This window comes from Euprymna scolopes, chromosome 28 (genome assembly GCF_053919585.1).
Source record: "Euprymna scolopes isolate OS-2025 chromosome 28, ASM5391958v1, whole genome shotgun sequence".
Lineage (NCBI taxonomy): Eukaryota > Metazoa > Mollusca > Cephalopoda > Sepiida > Sepiolidae > Euprymna > Euprymna scolopes.
In genome coordinates this window covers 12,814,919-12,837,543 of record NC_136509.1, presented here as the reverse complement: position 1 = coordinate 12,837,543, position 22,625 = coordinate 12,814,919, and the positions used below count along the sequence as shown (strand labels likewise).

General features: G+C 33.6%; 1 protein-coding gene across 1 annotated transcript in view; it reads left to right on the top strand.

The window, feature by feature from the left end:
• LOC145249468 (rRNA N(6)-adenosine-methyltransferase ZCCHC4-like) overlaps window positions 1-22,209 on the top strand; it is a 59,127-nt gene extending 36,918 nt beyond the window's left edge. Inside the window, exons 10-12 of the mRNA XM_080111041.1 lie at window positions 158-281; window positions 18,574-18,649; window positions 22,063-22,209. Of these exons, the coding sequence (XP_079967167.1) occupies window positions 158-281; window positions 18,574-18,649; window positions 22,063-22,126 (264 nt within the window). The 3' untranslated portion in view covers window positions 22,127-22,209. The remainder of the gene's footprint in view (window positions 1-157; window positions 282-18,573; window positions 18,650-22,062) is intronic.
• Window positions 22,210-22,625: the final 416 nt, after the last annotated feature.

Here is a 22,625-nt window from a genome sequence, read left to right as displayed (position 1 = left end):
AATGCTGATTAGCTGAAACAAAATGAAATAAAAATGTCTTGTTTTTGAAAAAAAAAAGTGACATTTAAAAAATTTCATATTATTGGGGCATTCATTCCCAAAAATGAAAATTCTTTTGATTGTAAAGAAATATCTATTCTTTTCTTTTTTGTCCTAGAGTGGTCATACCTATATCCATTGCAACCAGTGTAAAAAATGTGTGAAACCCAATCGCTCTCATTGCCCAGTTTGTAAGACATGTGAATTACCAGACCATCGGTGTGGATTTGAAAAGACCGAAAGTAAGTAAAATTTATTTGCATTCAAACAATCAACTGCTTACATCATTCTCTCATTAAAATTCTGGTGCTAGCATAGCAGATTAGGCTGTTTGAGGATACTGGTTTCCTGTCCTAAAAAAACCTAACGTTGATGTTAGTTTTTTTTTTTTTTTTTCTATTTCCTATGCAAAACTCAATCATGTTCTGCAAAATCAAAAAGTAAAACAATTTTCTTCTACAAAACAACCAAACTAAACGCCATGAATAAATATTTGAAGAAATAAAGAACTTGAACTTGATGAATAAAATCTTTTTCCAAAATGACTGGATTCAGCATTAAATGACCTGAAAATGGTTAATATGCTGTAAAACAAAATAACCAAACCAATTCATTAAAATTATAAGATCAAATAATAATTTTTCACATTCTAGCGGTGTTCATCTGGCATTGCTCGTGTGGAGATATCTTAGGTTGGTAGGTTTCTGGAAAACAAAAAAATTTTAAATATCAAGTTTATAAGTTTTGCCTCAAAAGAAAAGTTAAATATAATATTTGGAACATGAAATAGAAAAAATTTAGTGCGGTTCTTAATAATTTTAAATCTTAAAAATGCAGTAAGAAGCAAATGTTTAAATATCTGGACTTTTTTTAAAATACATTCTTTGTTTAATTTTATTTGTATTTTATGAAACAAAGAAAACTTATTTTAAAAAAACTTTTTTTTTTATATATATTCCACTATATTTCAATCATTTTCTGGACCTAACTGATAATTTCCCCTAGTGACCCCAGATAGAATCGAAAGAAATTTTCCATGGTGTCTTTAGATTCCTTGAAGAATGTAATCCTTTATTGAAACGTATTTGATTTCTATAATATACAGACATTGACTTTTCTAGATATACTAGCATGGATACCCGACGTTGCCCGGGTGGACAGGAAGTTCGGTTTGTGCACAGCTGCTATACTAAAGATATTGAGCAACCCCTCACTAAAGAACGGACAACTTCCCCACCAGATATTTGGGCAGCCTGTGTGCTGCCCCCCCCCCTCTCCCCCTGATAAATGAATCAAAACAACTTTTCTTTCAATCAAAATAGCAGCGAGTGCCCGTGCGACCGCAAAAAAGGAAAAATTAGTTGCAGTAGGCAAGCTCAAGCCTGAAACACAGAAAAAGGGGAAAAACGTTATTGGCAAACGCTTTTGTTCATCAAACCCCGACGACTTATCACGTCATGACTCTGCAAAATAATGTTTTTAAACATACTTTCAGTTTGCTACGCGTGTGATTTTTGAAAATGGCATTGCAAAAAGTGACCCTTCCTTGCACGAAATGATCCACCGCAGAATTAATCTATTTTTCTAATTTTCGTATATTATGCATCTGAGACATCGCTCTTTCAGATGGTATCAGATTCAACCCAGTCTGATGTGGCTGATAAGTTTTTAGCGGACATACAAACACACAAACAAACTGACGTTTGAGATTTATATAATAGACTAGCGGAGGTATCTGGCGTTGCCCGGGCGTTTAGAGGTGTGTGTGTGCTCGGGGGGGGGGGGATAAATTAAAACAAAAGAATAAGCGAAGTAATCACCCTGTTTAAATATTTAAAAAAAAATGTTAAAACTTTAAAAAAAACTAACGTAAGGCAAACAAACGATGTTAAAATTTCTTAAAATCGGAAAAACAAAAAAAGAAAGTGCGAATGCGATGGAAAAAACCCCTCAGAAAAACGAGCGTTAAAACTTTAAAAAATCTGAAAAATAAAACCACAAAAAATATAGAACGTGAAAAATGTCTTAAATAGCCCTGTTTCAATTTTAAAACTTTAAGAATCAAAAAAAAAAAAAGACGCCGACCTCTAATCAAGTGAGCTAAGAGGACGTTAACGAAATTGGGTTTTTTTTTTTTTTTGATATTTAAACCAAATCATGTTCCGCCGTCATTTGCGCATGTGTAGAAGCTATCTTGTCATGAGAGGATGATTTTTGCTGCCCCCCCCCCCTGTACAAAAATGGCTAGTTTAGGGTGAAGGAATTAATGTTTTGGGCCAATTTTTCGATATTTATCGGCCGAAGGTTCAAGCTTGAAAATGATACCTATTTGGCAAAAATCCGTGGCTTGTGTCGAAAGTTTTTGTGAGACATACAAACACACACACATACATACATGCACACATTTTCGCTTTTATATATATAGATTAGCAGTCCACTCGATATTGCCCGGCCATAAAATATGCATAAATATTATATTTTAATTAATGCAGAATGGATGTACATAAATCTAAGACAATGGCAGAATCGTTAGAAAATAACCTCCAGACAATATTGAAATGAGGCTGCAAATGGATGGTAGCATTTAATGCTAGTAAGACTAAGCTGCTCTCTTTTAACAATTACAGGATGCCTCTTTAACCACCAATATCCATGACAAATAGCACCCTACCTGAGAATTCTTCCTTCAAACTCAGTTTAACATTCATAGGCAATATGAATTAGAACAAATACATTGAGGACATTGCAAAGGCTGCTGCAAAGAAGGTGGATTCCTTCTATCGTGCTAAAAGACTACTTGCACCTGAGAGTATCCTGTACCTTTACGAAGCCACTATTCGCCCATACATGACGTATTGTTGCCACATCTGGGCTGGTGCATCTATCACTAGCCTCTCGCGCTTGACTAGGGTTCAAAAAAATTTTCAATCTAATAGGTTCCACTTTATCAATGATGTTGCATCTCTGTGCCTGTTTTACAAATATTTTAATGGAATATGCTCTGATGAACTCGTTGCAGTGGTGCCCCCTTGACGTACATATCCCTAAATACTAGAAAGCTTTCTACTCTAATAGTTTCTTCTGACTGACAAACGGATAAAAATTTGATGACACTACAAGTTTTTCAATTTTGACTCCTTGGCAGCCCTTTTTTCCAGATGAAAACCTATTAAAATGTTTTCCACATGTCTAAATACCCTATATACCAAATTTAAAGTCAGTAGATCAAAAATTCGTTAAATATATAGATTGAGAAGTATCCTCACATACACACACATTCATAGATAAAGAAGTTACATATGTGTATATTTTTATATATGTATATTATTCACTCCTAAACTAATTAACTGATCATTATGAAGTTTGGAACATAGCTGCTAGGCATAATGGTGGCTAATGTGGGTTATATTTAGTTTTATACAAAACATGAACATTCAGATACTTCTGACAATTTGAAGTTTTAACAATAGGTGTTGTATTTTTTATAAACAAGTGTATTTAACGGTTTACTGATATCGATAAACGTTCATATGTTTACATGTCTATTGAATGTATATAACATGTATACATTTATGAGTGTGCCTATAATCGTCTAGTGTTCTTGTATTTGTACGTGTCGATATATTCACAGATACAGTCCAACAACGGACATATGACATTTACAACAAAAAAGGACAAATAACAGTACTCTAGGGATTTAACATCCGGCCAATTGGAGAAACATATTTCAGCAACTTTTTTTACAGAAGTTTCCCCATTGGAAAGCTACTTGCTGATTCTACAGGGTGCCTTAAGACATTACGACCTGTTGACTTGACTCTCTGTCTGTCTCATTCAGGGGGGGGGGTATACCATAGCAAAAAAAAAACTAGACCTGAGAGAAAAAAAGTGACCGCAAATTCTACGTATACAAAACATCTAATGATGTAATCAACATGTATCACTCATGACCATGGCTGATGTCTGTCACGTATATTTTTTTATTTAGCTAACATTCCTGTTTGTGTTAACACTTACTACTTACAAGAAAAACATTACAAATAATATAACAAACAGAAGCAACTTTGGAGAACTAAGAGAAAAATATGCAGAATACATAGAAATATACACCGATGGGTCTAAAACTATAAACGGAACAAGCGCAGCATGCACAGATGGACAAAATCAATATCAAATAAGACTGCCCAACGAGGCTTCAATATATACAGCCGAACTGCAGGCCATCAAAATAGCTCTCAAACACATCAAAGACATCAACGAACAAAAAGCCATAATATATACAGACTCCCTATCCTGTATCATGGCCCTTGAAGTAAAATCTAAACATCCTTTTATCACAGAAATTATACAAGAATACAATGAAATAACCGAAAAAAACAATAAAAAAATTATAATAGCCTGGATACCAAGTCATGTCGGCATTCCAGGAAATGAAAAAGCAGACAAACTGGCTAAAGAAGCCACAAACCACCAAATGGAAAAAATTAAAATACCACACACAGACCTAAAAAGAAAAATCAACGAATATATAGAAAACATGTGGCAAGAGGAATGGAACAAATGCACTACAAACAAATTGCATGAACATCAACCAATAATTAAAAACGAAAAACAAAAAATTTTTAAAGGAAGAAGAGAAGAAATTGTACTAAACCGAATAAGAATCGGACATACAAAATTAACTCATTCCTACCTAATCAAAGCGGAGGAAACACCCAATTGCACACTCTGCAATCAACAACTAACAATTAAACATCTACTGACAGAATGTAGAAAACACAAACACACTCAGAAGAAATATTTTAAAACAACAAACATTAGAAAAGTGTTCCAGGAAGTGGAACCCCAACAAATCATAAACTATTTAAAAGAAACAAATGTATTCAAACTCCTATAAAGCAAACAAGTAAAATTCAGTTTAGAAAAACAAATCTCTTACAACTAAAACAATTTTTCAGAAAACCTAAAACATCTTGCTTCAAAAGATAAACTTTTTCAAGAAACTTAAAAATTTTTTACAAGAAACTGAAAATCTATTATACCAACAAAACTTTTTTGGCATTAAATGACTCTTAGAGGTTGAAATGCCGTTAAACAAATACACTCACTCACTCACTCACTCCTGTTTGTGTTGGTTATGAAAACTAACATTCCTTTTCATTTCTAACATAAATATTTTTATCCGAAAAAATACCTTTTGCCTTGATGCATTCTTTCTGTTATTGGCCGCCCGACAAAGGACGGATTGGAACTAGTAATTCACTCCTGTTCGTTTGTTTATTTTCACTTTTTTCAATAATCACACCTTGAATTTTTAAAAACTTTTGCACAAACATTAGTCATGTTGAAAGTAAATTTTTTGCTGTATGGATTTTCCAGGATAACTCTGGTTGCCTCCCTCCTAGGGGTAAAATTGTCCCCAAATCATTCCTCTGTTCGTTTGTTCGCATTTTTCTCAACAACTGCTGCTTGAATTTTTTTTAAATGTTGCACAAACATTAATCATGTTATAAGTAAATTTTTGTTAGAACGGATTTTCTGGATTAATTTTGGTTCCTCCTTACTGGTAAAATTGATCCCAAATTGTTCATCCATTCATTTGTTCACACTTTTCTCCATAATCATGCCTTGGATTTTTTAAAAAATTTTACACAAACATTAGTCCTGGTGAAAGTAAATTTTTCACTCATAGAGGGGCTCTCACATGCTCGGCTTGTTCAAAATATTTCTAACCTAAACCCTGACAATCGGCCATTGCAGGCTAACTGGTATTTTCTGGGAGCCAATAACATGGGTATTAGACATCAATTTGTAATATTTCTTGAATTTCAGTTTCTTTTAAGTATCCACAAGAGGTATAATATGGGCAAAGCCTCCCATTTTTAAATTAAGTCAGATTGTGGTTTCAAATGAGGGCCACCTCCTGCCATCTCACTCACATCTTCAAAGTCCGCTTGAAAGTCAACACCAAAGTGTACCTGGATGTGTTGAAGAGTGTGGTGATCCCCTGGTGCAATCAGGTGGCCGCTGGTAGATGCTGGGTGTCACAGAGTACTCTGCGCTGGCTCATAAGTCCAAAGAGACCCAGGCTTGACTTCAGAAGGAGAGCTACGACTTTGTACCCTTCTCTCACTAGCTCCCCTTCACCTCTGACCTGAATTTGCTGGCCTATTTCGTTTTGTCATACATTGAGAACATCACCAACATGACCTCCCATAACACCAAAACCAGCCTGATCGCTGCCATTTGCCGAGTATTCGCTGAGCTCTTGCTGGCACTTGTAGAAAAGGTATGCTACCAGTTCCAGACCCATATCGAGGCGGTGATTGAGGCTGAAGGCGGCTACATTGACTAGATGTTAGCTCTACTACATAATCAAATTATCTGAATTGATTTTTACAATGAAAGTTTTAAAATAAAGCTATAGCATTGTTTTCTTTAGGACGACAACTTTATTGTTCCACCCTGTAATGTCTCTGTAGACATGATCCCAAATAGTAATTCCTTATGTCCACGTGGCACTGTGCTTTGTTTGAAATGAACAAGTATATAAAAAACAATATGTAAATCATGTAGCAGAAAGAAATCTGCACACGAGAAATGTTCACGTAATTTTATTGATACAGAGATGATAGAAATAGTATAAATGTTGTTTTGTCAATGGAAAATGAGCGTTATCGAAATTTTGAAAACTGCATTGATAAATGAATGTTTATTTATAATTGATAAAATTTTTAGTGCCGGTATTTTGTACTCGGACTTTAGCACAGATGTTGATAGTTATCATATTGTTTTAGTTATAGATAAAAACTGCCCATTTCAAATGACAAACACTTGTGAAAGATATTTTTGTCGGAAAATACAAAGTGTTAATAACAGTGGCCAACAAAAACAAAGTTTGTCATGCTGCCTAAGATGTTTCAACTGTTTTTATCTAATTTGAGGATGCTGATTTCAGAAATGGGGTCACTTTTTTTTTGTATCGGGTCTAGTTTTTTTTTGCTATGGTATACCCCCTTCCCTCTGAAGGAAGCCAATAGCTTCAATAAAAACAGGCAAATCGAGTAAACAATATTTTCATGCAAAGACACATTTCATGAAATCACACGATAAAAATTCTAAGAATAGACATCAGCATCCATAAATTGATGTTCTACTGATTTCCATAGAATGGGGAGCTCCGGCATCATCGCACTTGATAAACCAACAGTAATCTGCAAGAATAGTGGCATCACAATGACCTTGATAGCTTTATGTCACTGATGTCTTGACGGAAGCGCTTCTCTTGCTCGTTGCTCACATCACATAGATTTTCCAGAAAACGGGCAAAATGTCTGTGGAAAAAATGTAACTTGATGCTCATATTTGTACCCAGTTGATGGAAACTTATCAGTAACGTTTCAACGAGCTCTTTGTAGTTGGGCGCCTTTATTTTTCCCCCCAAGAAGAATTTTACTACATTCGTAAACGGTGTCCAGGCACTCAATTCTGCAGGATTCATAAAATTACAGAGATTTGCGTCATTCATGAAATTTTGACTCTGGGGTCCATCAAAAATTCCAGCTTTTAATTTCTCTATTGTTAGGCCTAAAAATTTCATGCAAATATATTTGAAACAGTCACCATTTTTCTGAAGAGCCTTCACAAACTGTTTTATGATGCCAAGCTTTATGTGAAGAAGAGGAAACACAATTTTGGAACGCTCCACCATTGAGAGTGCCAGGAATCAGTTCACTGCGCACAGGCCAATTGTTTTTTTTATTCAGTGCTTTGTCCTTACTCTGCTATCTCACAAACAAGAAGAGGAAACACAATTTTGGAACGCTCCACCAAAGAAGAATCCAGAACATTGAGAGAGCCAGGAATCAATTCACTGCACAGGTCCATCTTTTTTTATACCCAGTGCTTTGTTCTTGCCATGCTATCCCACAAACACAAGAAGCAAGGTAATTTTGTGTAGCCACCTTGTAGCCCAAGGAGAAACCTAACCATTTTCAAATCAGCACATATGATCCATTGGTGAAATCTTTTCTAGAACAAATTTGATTTCATCATATTTTTCTTTGAGGATCGTTGAATGGCCTAGAGGAACTGATCCATATAAGTTGGCATTATGAAGAACACATTTTAAACTTCTTTTGGAACAGTATATAAAAAGGTGCTAATCTTGAAAATAATGCTGTTTGAAACCAATCTTCCGCAGCAGGCCAACAATGTTGTTGCAATATACTATGTCATTTTCCTGAATTAAATATAGCAAGAATTCAATATGGTATTTTCTATAGAAGGTTATGAGAGTTCCAGGCTGAATTAGATTTTTTTTCTTTGAGTCTTGAAAGCTAAAAGTTCAGAAAATTCTTTGGAAAAGTTGAGATCTCTAGTCAGATCATTAAGTTTTCCTTGAGAAAAATCTTATGGTAATGAAGAAGGAGGAAAACCAACATCTGACACAGTGGCTTCATTATTGTCAGTCGACAAAGCAGAGGCCTGGTCTTCAGAACCAGGCAATTCCAATTCAGGCAACCTTTAAACAGTGGAACAGGAATTTCATTGCAGTGTGGAATTGGCTTAATTGCAGACTTGAGGCTTGGATAAAATAAAGAATTCTTGTTCTTTCTGTTGATTCCCTTTATTTTGACTGCACAGAAATAGCAGTCATTGAAATGTTTTTTGGTTCACGCCAGACCATTGGACTACCAAAGCAGAGTGATTTTCTATCCTTTTTTGTCCTTGTCGAAGATGCTCAACACATTGCTTGCAAACAATATGTGGTGCTCATACCTTATCTTGATCATCCAACATTATTTTGAAGTAAGCAAGGTAAGCACACTTTACAAATTCACTGATCCTTTTCCTGTTAGATTGCAACATATATTCTCCACAAATATAGCAAAACACATTTGGATTTGTTAAACAACATCGCCTGATGTAGTGATACTTAATTTTTGCTCCAAAAATCTGCGACAAAAGTAAAATAATGCAGCTTAATTATTTCCTGTCTGACTTAATGAATTCCTAACATTAAGAGAATAAACCTTACTTTGACCCAGAAATCAACAAAAACATTTCATAATCGGTAGGCCTATTTACTACTCAGTGTCCACTTCTTACCAACTACATACCTCATTGTATAGCAAATTTGACTTTTACTTTAAGGTTTGTGATGTCATAATCAATTAACATACATGACAATAACAACCTACATTTGTAATTATGAAGCTAGAATGTATATGCACCTATGATTCAGTAAGATAAACTATTCTAAAAAAAATTTAACTCTGAAGACTATTACATAATCCACAGATATATTTATTTAAAGAAAAAACTAAAAACTGAAAAAGAAAAAATTACGGGTATGAGAAAGTAAAATTAATAATAACAAATAAGTGTATAAAAATGAAGGAGTTAAAGAAATCGATAAACTAAAATTGAAAAACTGAATAAGTTCATAAAGAAATGCAACATGAAATATCACATTACATGACAAAGTAAACAAACATATTGTCTAGAAAAAGAAATGAGTAAAACATACCGTTGATGCTGGAGATGAGAGTGAATAAAAAAACAAAGAGGCATGCCGTGTCGCCAGTGGTTGCAAAAAGGAAATAAAGACCAACCGGAAGAGGAAATTAGGAAGAAAGTAACTTTTTAGTCAGGAGTAACTTAAAGGGAGATAATCGGTTCAAAACAAAAAGGCAGAACACCTAATTTTAAGGTAAAAAGAAGGGTATAAAATAGCAAATATCTCAACAACTTGACCTGAAAAAAAAAAATGATTTTTTTGGAATCAACTTGGGAACCTTGGGCACCAAAAAATGTGTTGGCCAGTGTAATTACTCTGGATGATGCACGTGTAATATGAATGTTAAAGACTGGCTTGGATCAGAGAAGGATTAATTCTGGAGAGTATAAGATGGTTACAGAGTAGGAGACTTTGATGGTGTAGTCACATTAAAAGAATGGATGAGAGTTTTTGAGGTAGTAGGTGTAGATCAGTTGAGTTTGCAGTGTCAGCTTACAGGAGAAGGTCAAGGAAAATATGAGAGAAAGTGATAAGGATAAACTTGAAAGAAAGAGGGAGGAATAAAGACCTGACCAGAGATAGGTTAATTCGGAAGTTAATTTCTAAAAAGTCATCCAATACATGCCATCATGTAAAAACCGGGTGATAAACTGATGATGATGAAGCTTATTCAATTTGTTTTTGGATATTTTCCTCGGGCAATGCCAAGTGGATTCTAATAGTATACATGCGCATACATATATATTTATTTATTTATACATTTATTTATTTATACATTTATTTATTCCAGATTAAAAAAGAAAAGAAAAAAACATTGAATTTCACAAGATCGTTGAGAGTTCTCAATAAAAATAAATAAAAAGCACAAGATATTATTTTATTCAATTGATGTAAACAAAATTACCATAAGTCGCTACAATAAACATATATATATACACACACACACACATATATATATATATATATATATATATATATATATATATATATATGTGTGTGTGTGTGTGCATATAAACACGCACACAAAATAAATTTTTGCCAGAATGGATTTTCCAGGAATATTCTGATTACCCTCCTAGGGAGCATTATAGGGGTAAAATTGCTCCCAAATTGTTCATTTGTTCACACTTTTCTCAATAACCATGCCTTGGATTTTTTACATTTTGCACAAACATTAGTCATAGTGAAAGTAAATTTTGCACTCGTGAAGGGGGACCTCGCATGCTCGGCTTGTTGCAACTTGATTTTGCTCTTTTAATATTAAGAAATAGTGGCGGGATATGTGCATCCTCAGCAGCACTCTAAATAGCTTTGATGCATAGGTATGGCCACCGCTGTCTCTGGATTGAACTGTTGGAAAAATTGTCATTGTTGGACACAATGAATAAATTAAAAAAAATGGTTATATATTTTATATATATATATATGATGATGGGCTCTCCCGTCGATTTCGACGTATGAGGTTCCACCACAACAACTAAGTTGCTCGGCAATCCGCACAGATGATTTGTTTATCATGGTGAAGGCTTTGTGTAGAACCAACTACGCTTTTTGGTATAACTGCTAACCTTTGTCGATGCAGATGACTACCAGAGGACAGATTATGCAGTAAACGACAGGTTTTTACATTAGTTTTCTTCTCCTAGATGAATGTCTTAACGAAGATTGGGGGTGCATCTCTCCCAGCGCCTAGGTACCAACCTGGAAATTTCTACGACTTGTCACGTTACATACAGTACCTAGCCTTCCTAAATGGTCACTCATCTGGTACTGGCCAGGCTCAATGTTGCTTAACTTTGGTGATCTGGTGAGAATTGGTATGTCAATGTGATTGTGCCGTATATATATATATATATATATATAATACTTGCAACGTTATGTTGCTAGTCTCAGTCTTTAATACTATTATGATATTTGATTGTTTGATCTATTTCCTGCTACCTTTATTCCAACTCGTTTGACTCGTTGGTCTATTGGTCTTCATCACTTCACTGTTTTGATACGTCATTCTAATACAGCTTCCTACCCCACTATCTTATTCCCAAAGAACTGCAAGGTTGTGGAATTCTCTTCCTGCTCACTGTTTTCTTTCTACTTACAGCCTTGGCCTTTTCAGTAGGCATCTCCTGGTTTTTGCAATCATCAGTTTTCGTTCTTTTTATATATATATATATATATAATACTTGTATTTTATTTCTTCAAATCAACCATGCTGAGGAAATCTTGAAATAATAATGAAACACTGATTAATATATAAATTTTTTTGATTTTTCTATCACAGTAGAATATTATTTCCATAATTTTCATTGTATATATATATATATATATATATTAGACAAGTCTATATTCCAAATTTCAAGATGTTGACCATCTTACCCTTTATTTCTTTAAGTATATTGAAATGCACAATTCTTGACAGCACCTGTTTCGTAGTGCAGAATCATCTATGTAATTTTTATGTTAGTTTTTGAATTTATTCCACTCTTAACTCATCAATTTTAAAAGAAAATAAAGGAATATGGGTAGGATTACAAAATCCGAAAATTGAACATGTTTTCCCATAAACATATAAACATATGTTTGTTTATGTCTGTGGGTGTAATGTTTTAATTTTATTATTAATAGTTAAATGAAATCTCTATCTCTACTTATGTATGTCTGTCTGTGTGTCTGTGAGTTCATTCTCTATGAACTCCAAAATAACTGGATCAATTCTTTTTTTTTTTAATTTCACAAATGTGCTTTATGTGTTTGGGAATGTTCTTAGATAAGTATTGGGATGCCTTTGATAAGTATTTAAAATCAATAAGCAAAAAAATCCAACTAAAGGAAGAACAGTCTAATTTTGAGCAAAGTTAACACTCTTATACAGCCTCACAAGTGCATTTGTTAAGTTTTATCACTGCACAAGTAGAAGGGCTTGACATATAAAATCAACAGTAGGTTCTTTGATAAGACAATGAATGTTTCTGTTTAGAGCACAATTTAACCATGAAACTTTTGCATTTTAAACTTGGATTCCAGCCATTAAAAAAAAAAATAATTTTATAAAATCAACGCTAAATTCTCTACAGTGCAATGTAAACAATGTATTGTGGACTAAGTAACTGTGTGGAGGCATGTGAAGCTCCATTCCAGTGCACCATTGTGGGTCTCTGACTAGAGCAGGCAATCAATTGATTTGACAAAAAAAATGGTTTTCACCGATTTCAATAACAATAAAAGCATTGGAAGTGTGAAACATTTGTTGATTCTCATTCAATCCCGGGCAACGTCGAGTGCCCCTGCGAGTTGCTAATAATAAGAAATGCTCAAATAGAGATATTGAACTCGTCAACAACTCAGTGCGGCTCAAACTTTTTTTTTTTTTTCTTAACGAAAATGATTTCTAGTTAATAAGTAGAAATTATAAATTTTGTTTAAAAAAAAAAAGAATAACTAGTCATTTTTTATTACTTGGTTAAATGACCGACTGGCTTATCTCCCCCTTACTTTAGAGGATTTTTTTGCTCATATCAATGAATGATTGGCAAAGTATGATAAAGCTGATTTTTATTTTTAATTAAAATTTCACTCTATAAATTTTCCTAACTTTTGGTATAGAAACCTGTTTTTGCCTGGTACATACATATATCAAGGAGTTTTCCTGTTAATTTATTTGGAACTGTGATTTTTTTTTTTCACCTGTTTAAATGCAATTTTTCAACCGTGTCCCTAGCAGTATATAAGTATAAAATGTAAACTTTTTGAAAGATATCTAAGAGAATAGATATCTAATCTCATATCTGTAATTTGATTGCCCTCACCTTTTCTTCTCTGCACCCTCTCTCACAAACATGATGCTGCTAGTCTCAGTCTTTTCCATAAATAGTTAGGACATATGGTTTCTAGAATTGTCTGATCTATACCCTGCTTCTTTTGTTCCAGCTCATTTGATTCATTGGTTTAGTGGTCTTCATTAATTTGCTCTTTTGATACATCATTGTAACACAGCTTTCTATTCCAGTAGGGTCTTTCCAGGAACTGTAGGCTTGTGATTTCCCTTCCTATTGACTGTTCTGTCCTTCGCAGAAACGTAGCTATAATTTAATTGACCCCTACTACTCTTCTCTGCAACATTATGTTGCTAGTCTCAGTCTTTAATACTATTATGACATTTGATTGTTTGATCTATTTCCTGCTACCTTTATTCCAGCTCGTTTGACTCGTTGGTCTTCATCACTTCACTGTTTTGATACGTCATTCTAATACAGCTTCCTACCCCACTATCTTATTCCCCAAGAACTGCAAGGTTATGGAATTCTCTTCCTGCTCACTGTTTTCTTTCTACTTACAGCCTTGGTCTTTTCAATAGGCATCTCCTGGTTTTGCAATCATCAGTTTTCGTTCTTTTTAGCTCCTTACATCAAGTGGCATTATGCTTTGTCTGGAGCAGTTTCCATTAAAATAAAATCTTTAAAATGTTGGAACATAATTTGTATGAAAAAAAGACAAAAAAACTGGAAACGTATGCAAACGCATAAACTAATTGATTGCTGATTTAGTATGTCTATCAAGAATGGTGGGAGGGTGCAGAAAAAAGTAAACTACGTTGAAGATGGCATGATAGATCAATCAGTCAACAAAGTGGTGCGATATGGTTAATGCGTGATAGAAGCAGGATACAGAGAAAATGTTTGATAAACACAATAGATCGTTTATTATCTATCCATTCTGACAGTCACTGATAAGAAACGTTTCAACAAGGCAGTGGTTGTCAGTTGATTATCGTTAAGTTTAAAAAAACAACCCCAAAACTTATCTACAAATCTTGAAAGGTTAAAAATAAACATCTAATCTTCAAGAGTTGTTTATATATATATATATATATATATATATATATATATATATATATAGCATAATCATGTTGACACATTGGTTCTTCTTAGATCACTGAAGTTAAGCAACATTGAGTCTGGTCAGTATCAGTTGGGTAACCATTAAGAAATACCAGGCGTTGTATATAGGAGGGCATTGACACCTCCCTGCAAGAATTGTAAAAAAAATGTCATTTTCCCTGACATGAGACTGGTTTGTGAATTTGATATTCTCCAGACATTTCGGGACAAGCTGGTTCAACCTGCATATAATGGATGCTGCTGTGTGTGTGTGTGTATATATATATATATATATATATATATATATAGTAAAAACCTGAAGAAGGTGCTCAATACTATTGCAGAGCAAATATATATTTTTTATTTTATTACCATTTTATCTGTTTAGTTACACATTTCTTTTACTGAATCGTATCAACTATCTAGCAACTTCTTCAAACTTGAACAAATCGTAATAACTACTTCTGTTCAAGTTTGACAAAGTTGCTGAATCGGTGAACAGAAACATGTGTAACTAAGCAGTTAAAACGGTAATAAAATAAAAAAATATAGATGTGTGTGTGTGTATATGTGTGTGGCTGTCTCATTTCATTTTCTTTCAGGCAAAGTTTTCAGAAATCAAGGAGACCCTACCTGGAGCTAACACTTGAACTCTATATGAGATACATAGATATTCGAATGTTTCATTAAAGTTCTTTATCTCTGAAATACAGAGTTGTGTGTGTATATGTATGTATATATGTGTGTGTCTAGATTTCTATGTATGTATACATAGATGTCTCTATACATATTTATGTGTATATATACAGGTTGTTCCAAAAGTTTTGGGCACATTTTGGCATTGAATAGCGCAAGAACTATTAAGGATGTAAAAACACGTCTGGTATAATCAGAGAGCTTGTAATCTCAAGTTTTTCATAGAATGTTCCAGGATGTTCAATATGAGTATCATTGGTCGCACACATACATCAAGCCGATAGTCCAATTCTTGCTAAACGTGTCCTAGCATTGCCTTGTCAATGGTTGCAACAGCTTCTGTTATTCGGACCTTCAGCTCATCTGTCTCTTGGAATGGGAGGCACATAGACCAGTCATTTAACTCTTATCCTCGAGTGGCATCCGGGTCTTGATAAGTGGTGATGCCTATGTAAAAAAAAAAAAAAAAAACCGCATAAAAAAATCGCAGGGTGGGAAATCGTAAGGCCAGGGCATGAGATTGTAATCATCTTGCCCAGATCATCCAATCCATCTGTTTGACAGTGTTGTGGTCAGAAACTGTTTAAACTCCAGTGTGGTGGTGGCTCCTCCTGTTGGAAAATGAAGTCATCAGATTCTTTTTTTATTCAAGCAGATATGATGACTTGAAATGTGCCCAAGTCTTTTGGAACACCCTGTGTGTGTGTGTGTATATATATATATATATATATATATATATATATATATATATATATATATATAAGCATATCTCTCTCTCTCTATGCATATGTGTGTGAGATATATAAAATGTCTATATGTATATGTCCGATAAAAGTGAATCCTAAAATAACTTTTTATCTGAAAATCTCCTCTCAGCCCACAAAATAATATTTCCTCATGAATGGCTTGAAAGGGTCAAAGTTCGTGTCAACATTCTCATAAGTGAATTTGATTAAAACAATTTATTCAGTTTTATATCATACGATAGCGATAAATGTATCAGCTAAAAATAGATAAGCTAATTTGAAGTATTGATATTTAGTTCCAAAAATATATTGTAGGCGACAGACATTAGGCATATTATTGTCGCATATTTTTATTTGAATTTCTTATCTTTCAAAAGTATCTAGCATATCAAGTCGTTGGATTTTCAAAAGAAAACACAAGATTTAAGCTTTTTATTTATATGGCATAATCGCGTTGACACATCAGTTCTTGTCGAAGCACTGAAGTTAAGCAATGTTGAGCCTGGTTAGTACCAGATGGGTGACCATTTGGGAATTCTAGGCGCTGTATGTGCATAATCGCGTTGACACATCAGTTCTTATCGAAGCACTGAAGTTAAGCAGTGTTGAGCCTGGTTAGTACCAGATGGGTGACCATTTGGGAATTCTAGGTTCTGTATGTGCTCTCCGCTTATCTCAGCATTTGTTTCCAGTTATTTTGTATATACACTTCACTTGCCACTGGTATTTAACAATGTTGACTCTGGAGAGGTGTGGTTGGAGATTGCGTACCTCCTGCCACAAAAATTCCATGCGCAGGCACCCCTTCATTGGTATCCATAGTCTGTCAAAGACTGAAGGAGCCTGTGTAGGATTTATGCTTACAAATAGAAACTTTGCTTCTCCTTAACCAATTTACAATTGTTATTGTTGCACTGTTATTTGCAATATAATATCGCACTTCATTACAATTTAAAAATTACTCAGTTTGACCTAAACAACTGCGAATATGAAACATTTTAATAAGCAGGGGGATATAACTCATTTTAAATTAAAAAATATAAGTCACATCTCTATATAAATAAAATGAACTCATTTTTTCCCGTCTGATTTTGACCTTAATAGGATTAAAAATCAAGATATTTCATGCAAATATAATATGCACAAACGGCAGAACAATATCTGAGGTGTGTTATAGGCTTATTATTTCTCAAATTCCTCGATAATCTTAGATTTCTATACTTTTTCTGCTGAGAAGTCACGGCCAAAATCGGTTAAGATCAATGGAAGTGGTAAAATATTTTCTCTCTTATAAATTCCTCCTCCCCCTGCCACCACTTAACACCGTTTGGGGATCGTTCACAAGGAACAGTTGAGAAGAGAACACTGGTTTGGCTTCGTAGTTCTTTCATGTGAAGTTATTTAAAATCACTAAACTAAGCTGCAGTGCTCTGTGGCGTAGTGGTTAGCGTGCTGGACAATTCACATTATATTTTCACGTTCGCGCCGACCTACCGTAGTCAACTGGAATGGACTTTTCTTGTTGGCCGAACTGTTAATGTTGCAGATGTTTTTTTTTTGTTTTTTTTTTCACACTTTATTTTCCTACTTTTACTCATGACTCCGGGTTTGATCCTTCCTACTTACCTACCATAACCTTTTTTAAAACTCCCCCCCCCCCCGTCCCGGAAACAAACACTCGGGCAACGCCGGGTACCCCTGCTAGTTAAAGAATATAATACAAGCTAAATTTATCTTAAGTTTAAATATGTGCAAAAAGTAAGAAAAAAGTCAAATAATTTCACTGTATCCCAGACATCGCCGGGTAGAGGCTAGCAGTCTCTTTATGAAGTTAACTATATGTATATGTTTGTATATTTCTATGTACAGGATTTATTCCTAAACTAATGAATCGATCATTATCAATTTTGGAATAAGTTACTATGCGTAAGAGTGAGTAATGTGAGCTATGTTTAGTTTGATAGAAAGGGGAAAAAGAGGGAGTGGATACTTTTTTGTGAAATTTAATTTTGTGAAATTTTACCAGTAGGTGTTGAATATCAATAATTATTCCCAAAATTATAGGGTTTGTTTTTAGGAATATTTTGAAGAATTTTGGTGGGCATAATATAGGCACCACCTCAGATTTGGAAATGAAAGTTACTAAAGATTTGCGTTCAATTTGATCCGTAGTCATTAGACATCTATTGAATAAGATTTCTTGAATTTCATTCCTTTTTTATATCACTTAAATTTTATACATGTTTTAGAATAAAAATCATGTAGTGAATTATAACCAAAGTTGGAATAAGGATTCTTTACATAAGGTTTCAAATCATTCTATATTGATTTGAATATTTGTAAGGGGACATAAAGTTGTGCAAAACTGTTCTGCATTCTTCTAGTCTTGTTATTAAAAAAAAAAAATGTGATTTTAAAGATTCTTATAATCTTTGCCATCCGACATCAGTTTTTCTAAAAAAAATTCTTTTTTTTGAAGTGAAGGTGAAAAAAAAAAAAAAATTCCCTAAAAACCTTTTCCTTCGGAGAAATACATTTCAACCTGATCAGGGTGAATGCTGGTAATACCAATGTCACTTATTTATTTTGAATTTGTTTGTCACAAATAAGGAACAAATTATCTTTTGATCAACCAACTTTTTTTTTTGTTTTTTTGTTTCCTTTCTTTTAAAACTTTTGTTTCTTTATTCAGCAACGTGTCATATATGTGGAGAAACTGGACACAAAAGAAAGCAATGTCCGCTAACGATGACCAACATTGATAACAGGTAAGAATTTCTATTTTCTGTTTCTGTGCTATGCTTGCAAGGTACATCGATTATAACAGAGTGCATATGAGCGCGGTGGAATATAGCAGCAGCAGCTGTAAGAAAGAGAAGACATATGCAAATTAGAAAGTGTGCTCAAACTGGCATCTAAAAAAAAAGAGAGAAAAAGGTGAACACGTGCTTGGGGGAGAAACAAAGTCAGTATCGAAGAGAATGGACATGTAAAGATGCGGACAAGAAATAGCTAACTACGGCCGGCGTAAGATCAGTCGATGTCGAAGAAAATAGACGTGACAAGTCAAGGAGCATAATGTAGTTGGAGGAAAGAAAAACACAAGCCAGGTAAAATAAACTTGTGGCAGCAAGAGATATTTTAAAATGGTTTCGAAATTAACGGCAGTAAATGCTTTTGTTAAAAAAGAAAAAACTTGGATTTTTATTTATTTATTTGCCAATTTGCAACGTAAGGGCTACGTTAAATGATGCCTCCATTCAGTCTCAAGAGACAATGGATACTCCCTGTAAGGGTAGCTGCATGAATAAATGTAAGGCAAGGGTTGTGCAATCCTGCACCACACGTCTCCTACACCGGCATTGCTTGAGTCCAGTGGCAAGAAGTGCTAGACGACTGGAAGCAATGTCGAGATAAGCGGAGAACACATACAGCACCTGGAATTCACAAATGATCACCATTTTAGTATTGACCAAGCTCAATGTTGCTTAACTTTGGTGATATAATGGGAAGGAGTGTGTTAACATGATTGTCATATATGTGCATAGTCACAAATATAAAAGAATAAAAAAAAAAAAAATTCAATTGTTTTATAATTTTCCAACAGAAAAGTTTCATTTAATCTTATTACAGGATTTTTTATTATAAATTTGCCTGTTTGTAAAATTATTACAGGATTTTTTATTATAAATTTGCCTATTTGTAAAATTATTACAGGATTTTTTATTATAAATTTGCCTGTTCATAAAATATGTTAAAATATATTTTAATTCATGCAGATTTCGAATTTATTATTACAGACCCAATCTCTATTGAATATTATATTGTATCTAATATAGTCGTGATTTCAAAAGTTAAAAAAAAAAAAACTGATTTGGGTGCCATCAACTAGAATCGAAACCAAAACATTTATCGTTCCAGCTGCATTCCCTACACTTTGAGCCATCAACAGATAGATAAGAAAGAAAATTTAAAATTAAAGCACTTCAAGCTATGAATGAATTTACACATGCGCAAAAGAAATAGAAATATATCGACATTTTTGCATTTCAAGTTGCCGACATATTTCTCTATGCATTCATTATTCGTCCATCTAAACAAAGATTTTACTCGTTATAAACGATCCTTTGTGTATGATTACTATTTCCTGTTAATTGCTGTGTTATGTGACCAGTAGTTTAAAAGTTTATTGATAAAAATATTTTTACATGCACACATATACATACATCTACTGTTTTATATATAGAGATCAAATAAAATGTTCCTTTTGTTGTGTATAGATGACCAACATGATTCAGACCCCACAATATTATTGTAAAAATTTGGAATAGAAAATCGATAACAGCATTTAATTATTTGGAAATTTCTACTTGGGATGATTATTTTTTGTACTGAGCTTTTTTTCATACATCCCTGGAAAAAAATTAACAGAAGGACCATAAATATTAAATAGATTACTAAACTGTTTGGTTTTATTTATTTTAAATAGTAGTAGTAGTAGTAGTAGTAGTAGGCCTCTCTTGGTCAGAGTTGATTATGAATGAAGCATTCTTAGCCTAGTTGTCCCTACCTGTTTATTTGGCTGGAGCAAAATTGCTTGTGGTTGAACAGATCCATGCAGAAGTGACAGATTCTGTTGCAAAATACCCTAAAAGCATTCATAGGGTGGGTATTTAGCTAGTAACTTTTAAAATTATTGAATTTTTTTTTTTTTTTTTTTTTTTTAAAACTTTTCCTGTAACTGTAAAGATAAGTAAGTTTAAATGTTTATTTTATCAATGTCTTTTCTTATATTTCTTATAATGGACAAAATGTATTTTCAGCACCCTTATATATAGGTGTGACAGCTAAAAATAGCATTACATTATATATGACACTTTTTCAAGTCTAAAGGAAATTATTCTTAAATTCACTTTCTCAAAATATAATAGGTCTTTCCATTCATATCTTAACGTACATGCGATACCTTGTCCTCATCAGCTGCTAAACAAGGGAGGTAATACAGTTTTGGTGACTAAAGCATAGCACCGAGAACAGCCTTTGCCACCAGACAGGGTATGAAATGACATCACCTGTCATTAATGATCATCGTTTGATGTCACGTAAACCCAAGGAATGTTTCATTTAGCATATACGTATTATGATTGCTTTTGTTTTAACCAAATATGGTTTGATGTTTGTTAAGCTGTGGTTTGGAGATGTTTTCTGCAACATTTTACAAACTGTGACCAGATCATTATCTGTTTAAAAAATATATATATTGGTAAACACTCTCCAATACATTAATCTGCATCAAATTTCTTCAATTTTTTTTTGCATATTGTTGACTATCTAGATTGTTTACCGAGAAATTATTTTGATAAGAGCGTGTACCTCACCAAATGCAGGACATTAGGCAACTACTTTGCAACAAATGCAAGAAATAAAATAATTACCAAATGTACTAAAAGGTCATTTAAATAAAAATATGAATCTTACATCTTGTTTAATATTGAGGTCTTCTGTAATGAGAAATCCTTTTGATAAGTGTGAACCTACAACATATGCAAGAAACAATAAAATAATTATCAAATGTACCAAATTGTTATTTAAATAAAAATTATTAATCTAACCTGTTGTGAAGAAGCAACAAACTTGATCAACTATCAAAATGAGCATAAGTTATAAGTATGATGTTTGAAAGGTCATTTTCGGCAAAAGGTTACACAGGTGTAACCAAACACAAGTCAATCCAGTGAAACAACAATGGACAAATATAACCCCTTGGAATTTTGCTACAGTAACAATACCGCCCCAAAGAGGTGTTTCAGGTGGTTATAAATGGTTATATAAAATGAAAAAGAATATTGTTGTTTGAACATTTGGGCCTGAAAAGAATCAATCGACTGAATTCTCGTTCTAACAACCAACCAACAATCATCGTTACCAACAATAAAGATATATGGTTATATTTTCGTATATCAGTTTTACATCATTCTTTTAAACACCAACTTTACTGAGAGAAATGTAGTTTTTACCTTGAATAATAACAAAAACAATTTAAAAAAATATTTATTTAGAAATAAAATTTGTCTCTGCTTATTAATTTATTGTCAATTTGGATTATTGTTGGGAAGAAGGTTATTTAGTGCACTTGACATTTCAAATAATGTACTTTTTTTTTTCTTTTTCCCCAAATCAGGAAGAGGCCCAGCTCAAATGGAGATGAAAATAAACCAAAGAAAAAGAAAAAGACAAAAAGTTAATTTTTTTTTTAATTTTATTATGTCAATCTACTGGATTAAAAAAAAAAGATTAGAAAAAAAATAAATTCTTTCAATTAAAAACATGCAATGTGGTTCCTTTTCTTTCTACCTCCCTCCCCTCTCTGCCAAGCTGACCTAAATATGTCAGTGGGCAACTGAAGTCTTGAGTGACAACGATTGAGGATGACCTGGCGGTACTATCAGTACCACAAGTAGTTGATTTCCGGCACTGTTAACCATTTTCTGCGACCAGGTCCAGAATCGTCGAAACTGGACTACGATGGTTTGAGATGAAGTTCGTACTTTGGATGATAGCTGCTACAAGTAATGTGTTTCTGTTGTTTATTCTCCAATTATGTCAATCACTTTTAAGGTAAGGCAGGGTTTCTAGTTGAAGAATCGTTAAATTCATTCATCAAGGATTCTCCAGCTGTACCTCATGATATCAACAGTAAAAATGAATTTGGAAAGCATTTCTTATTGCTTAGAGAATTTTTAA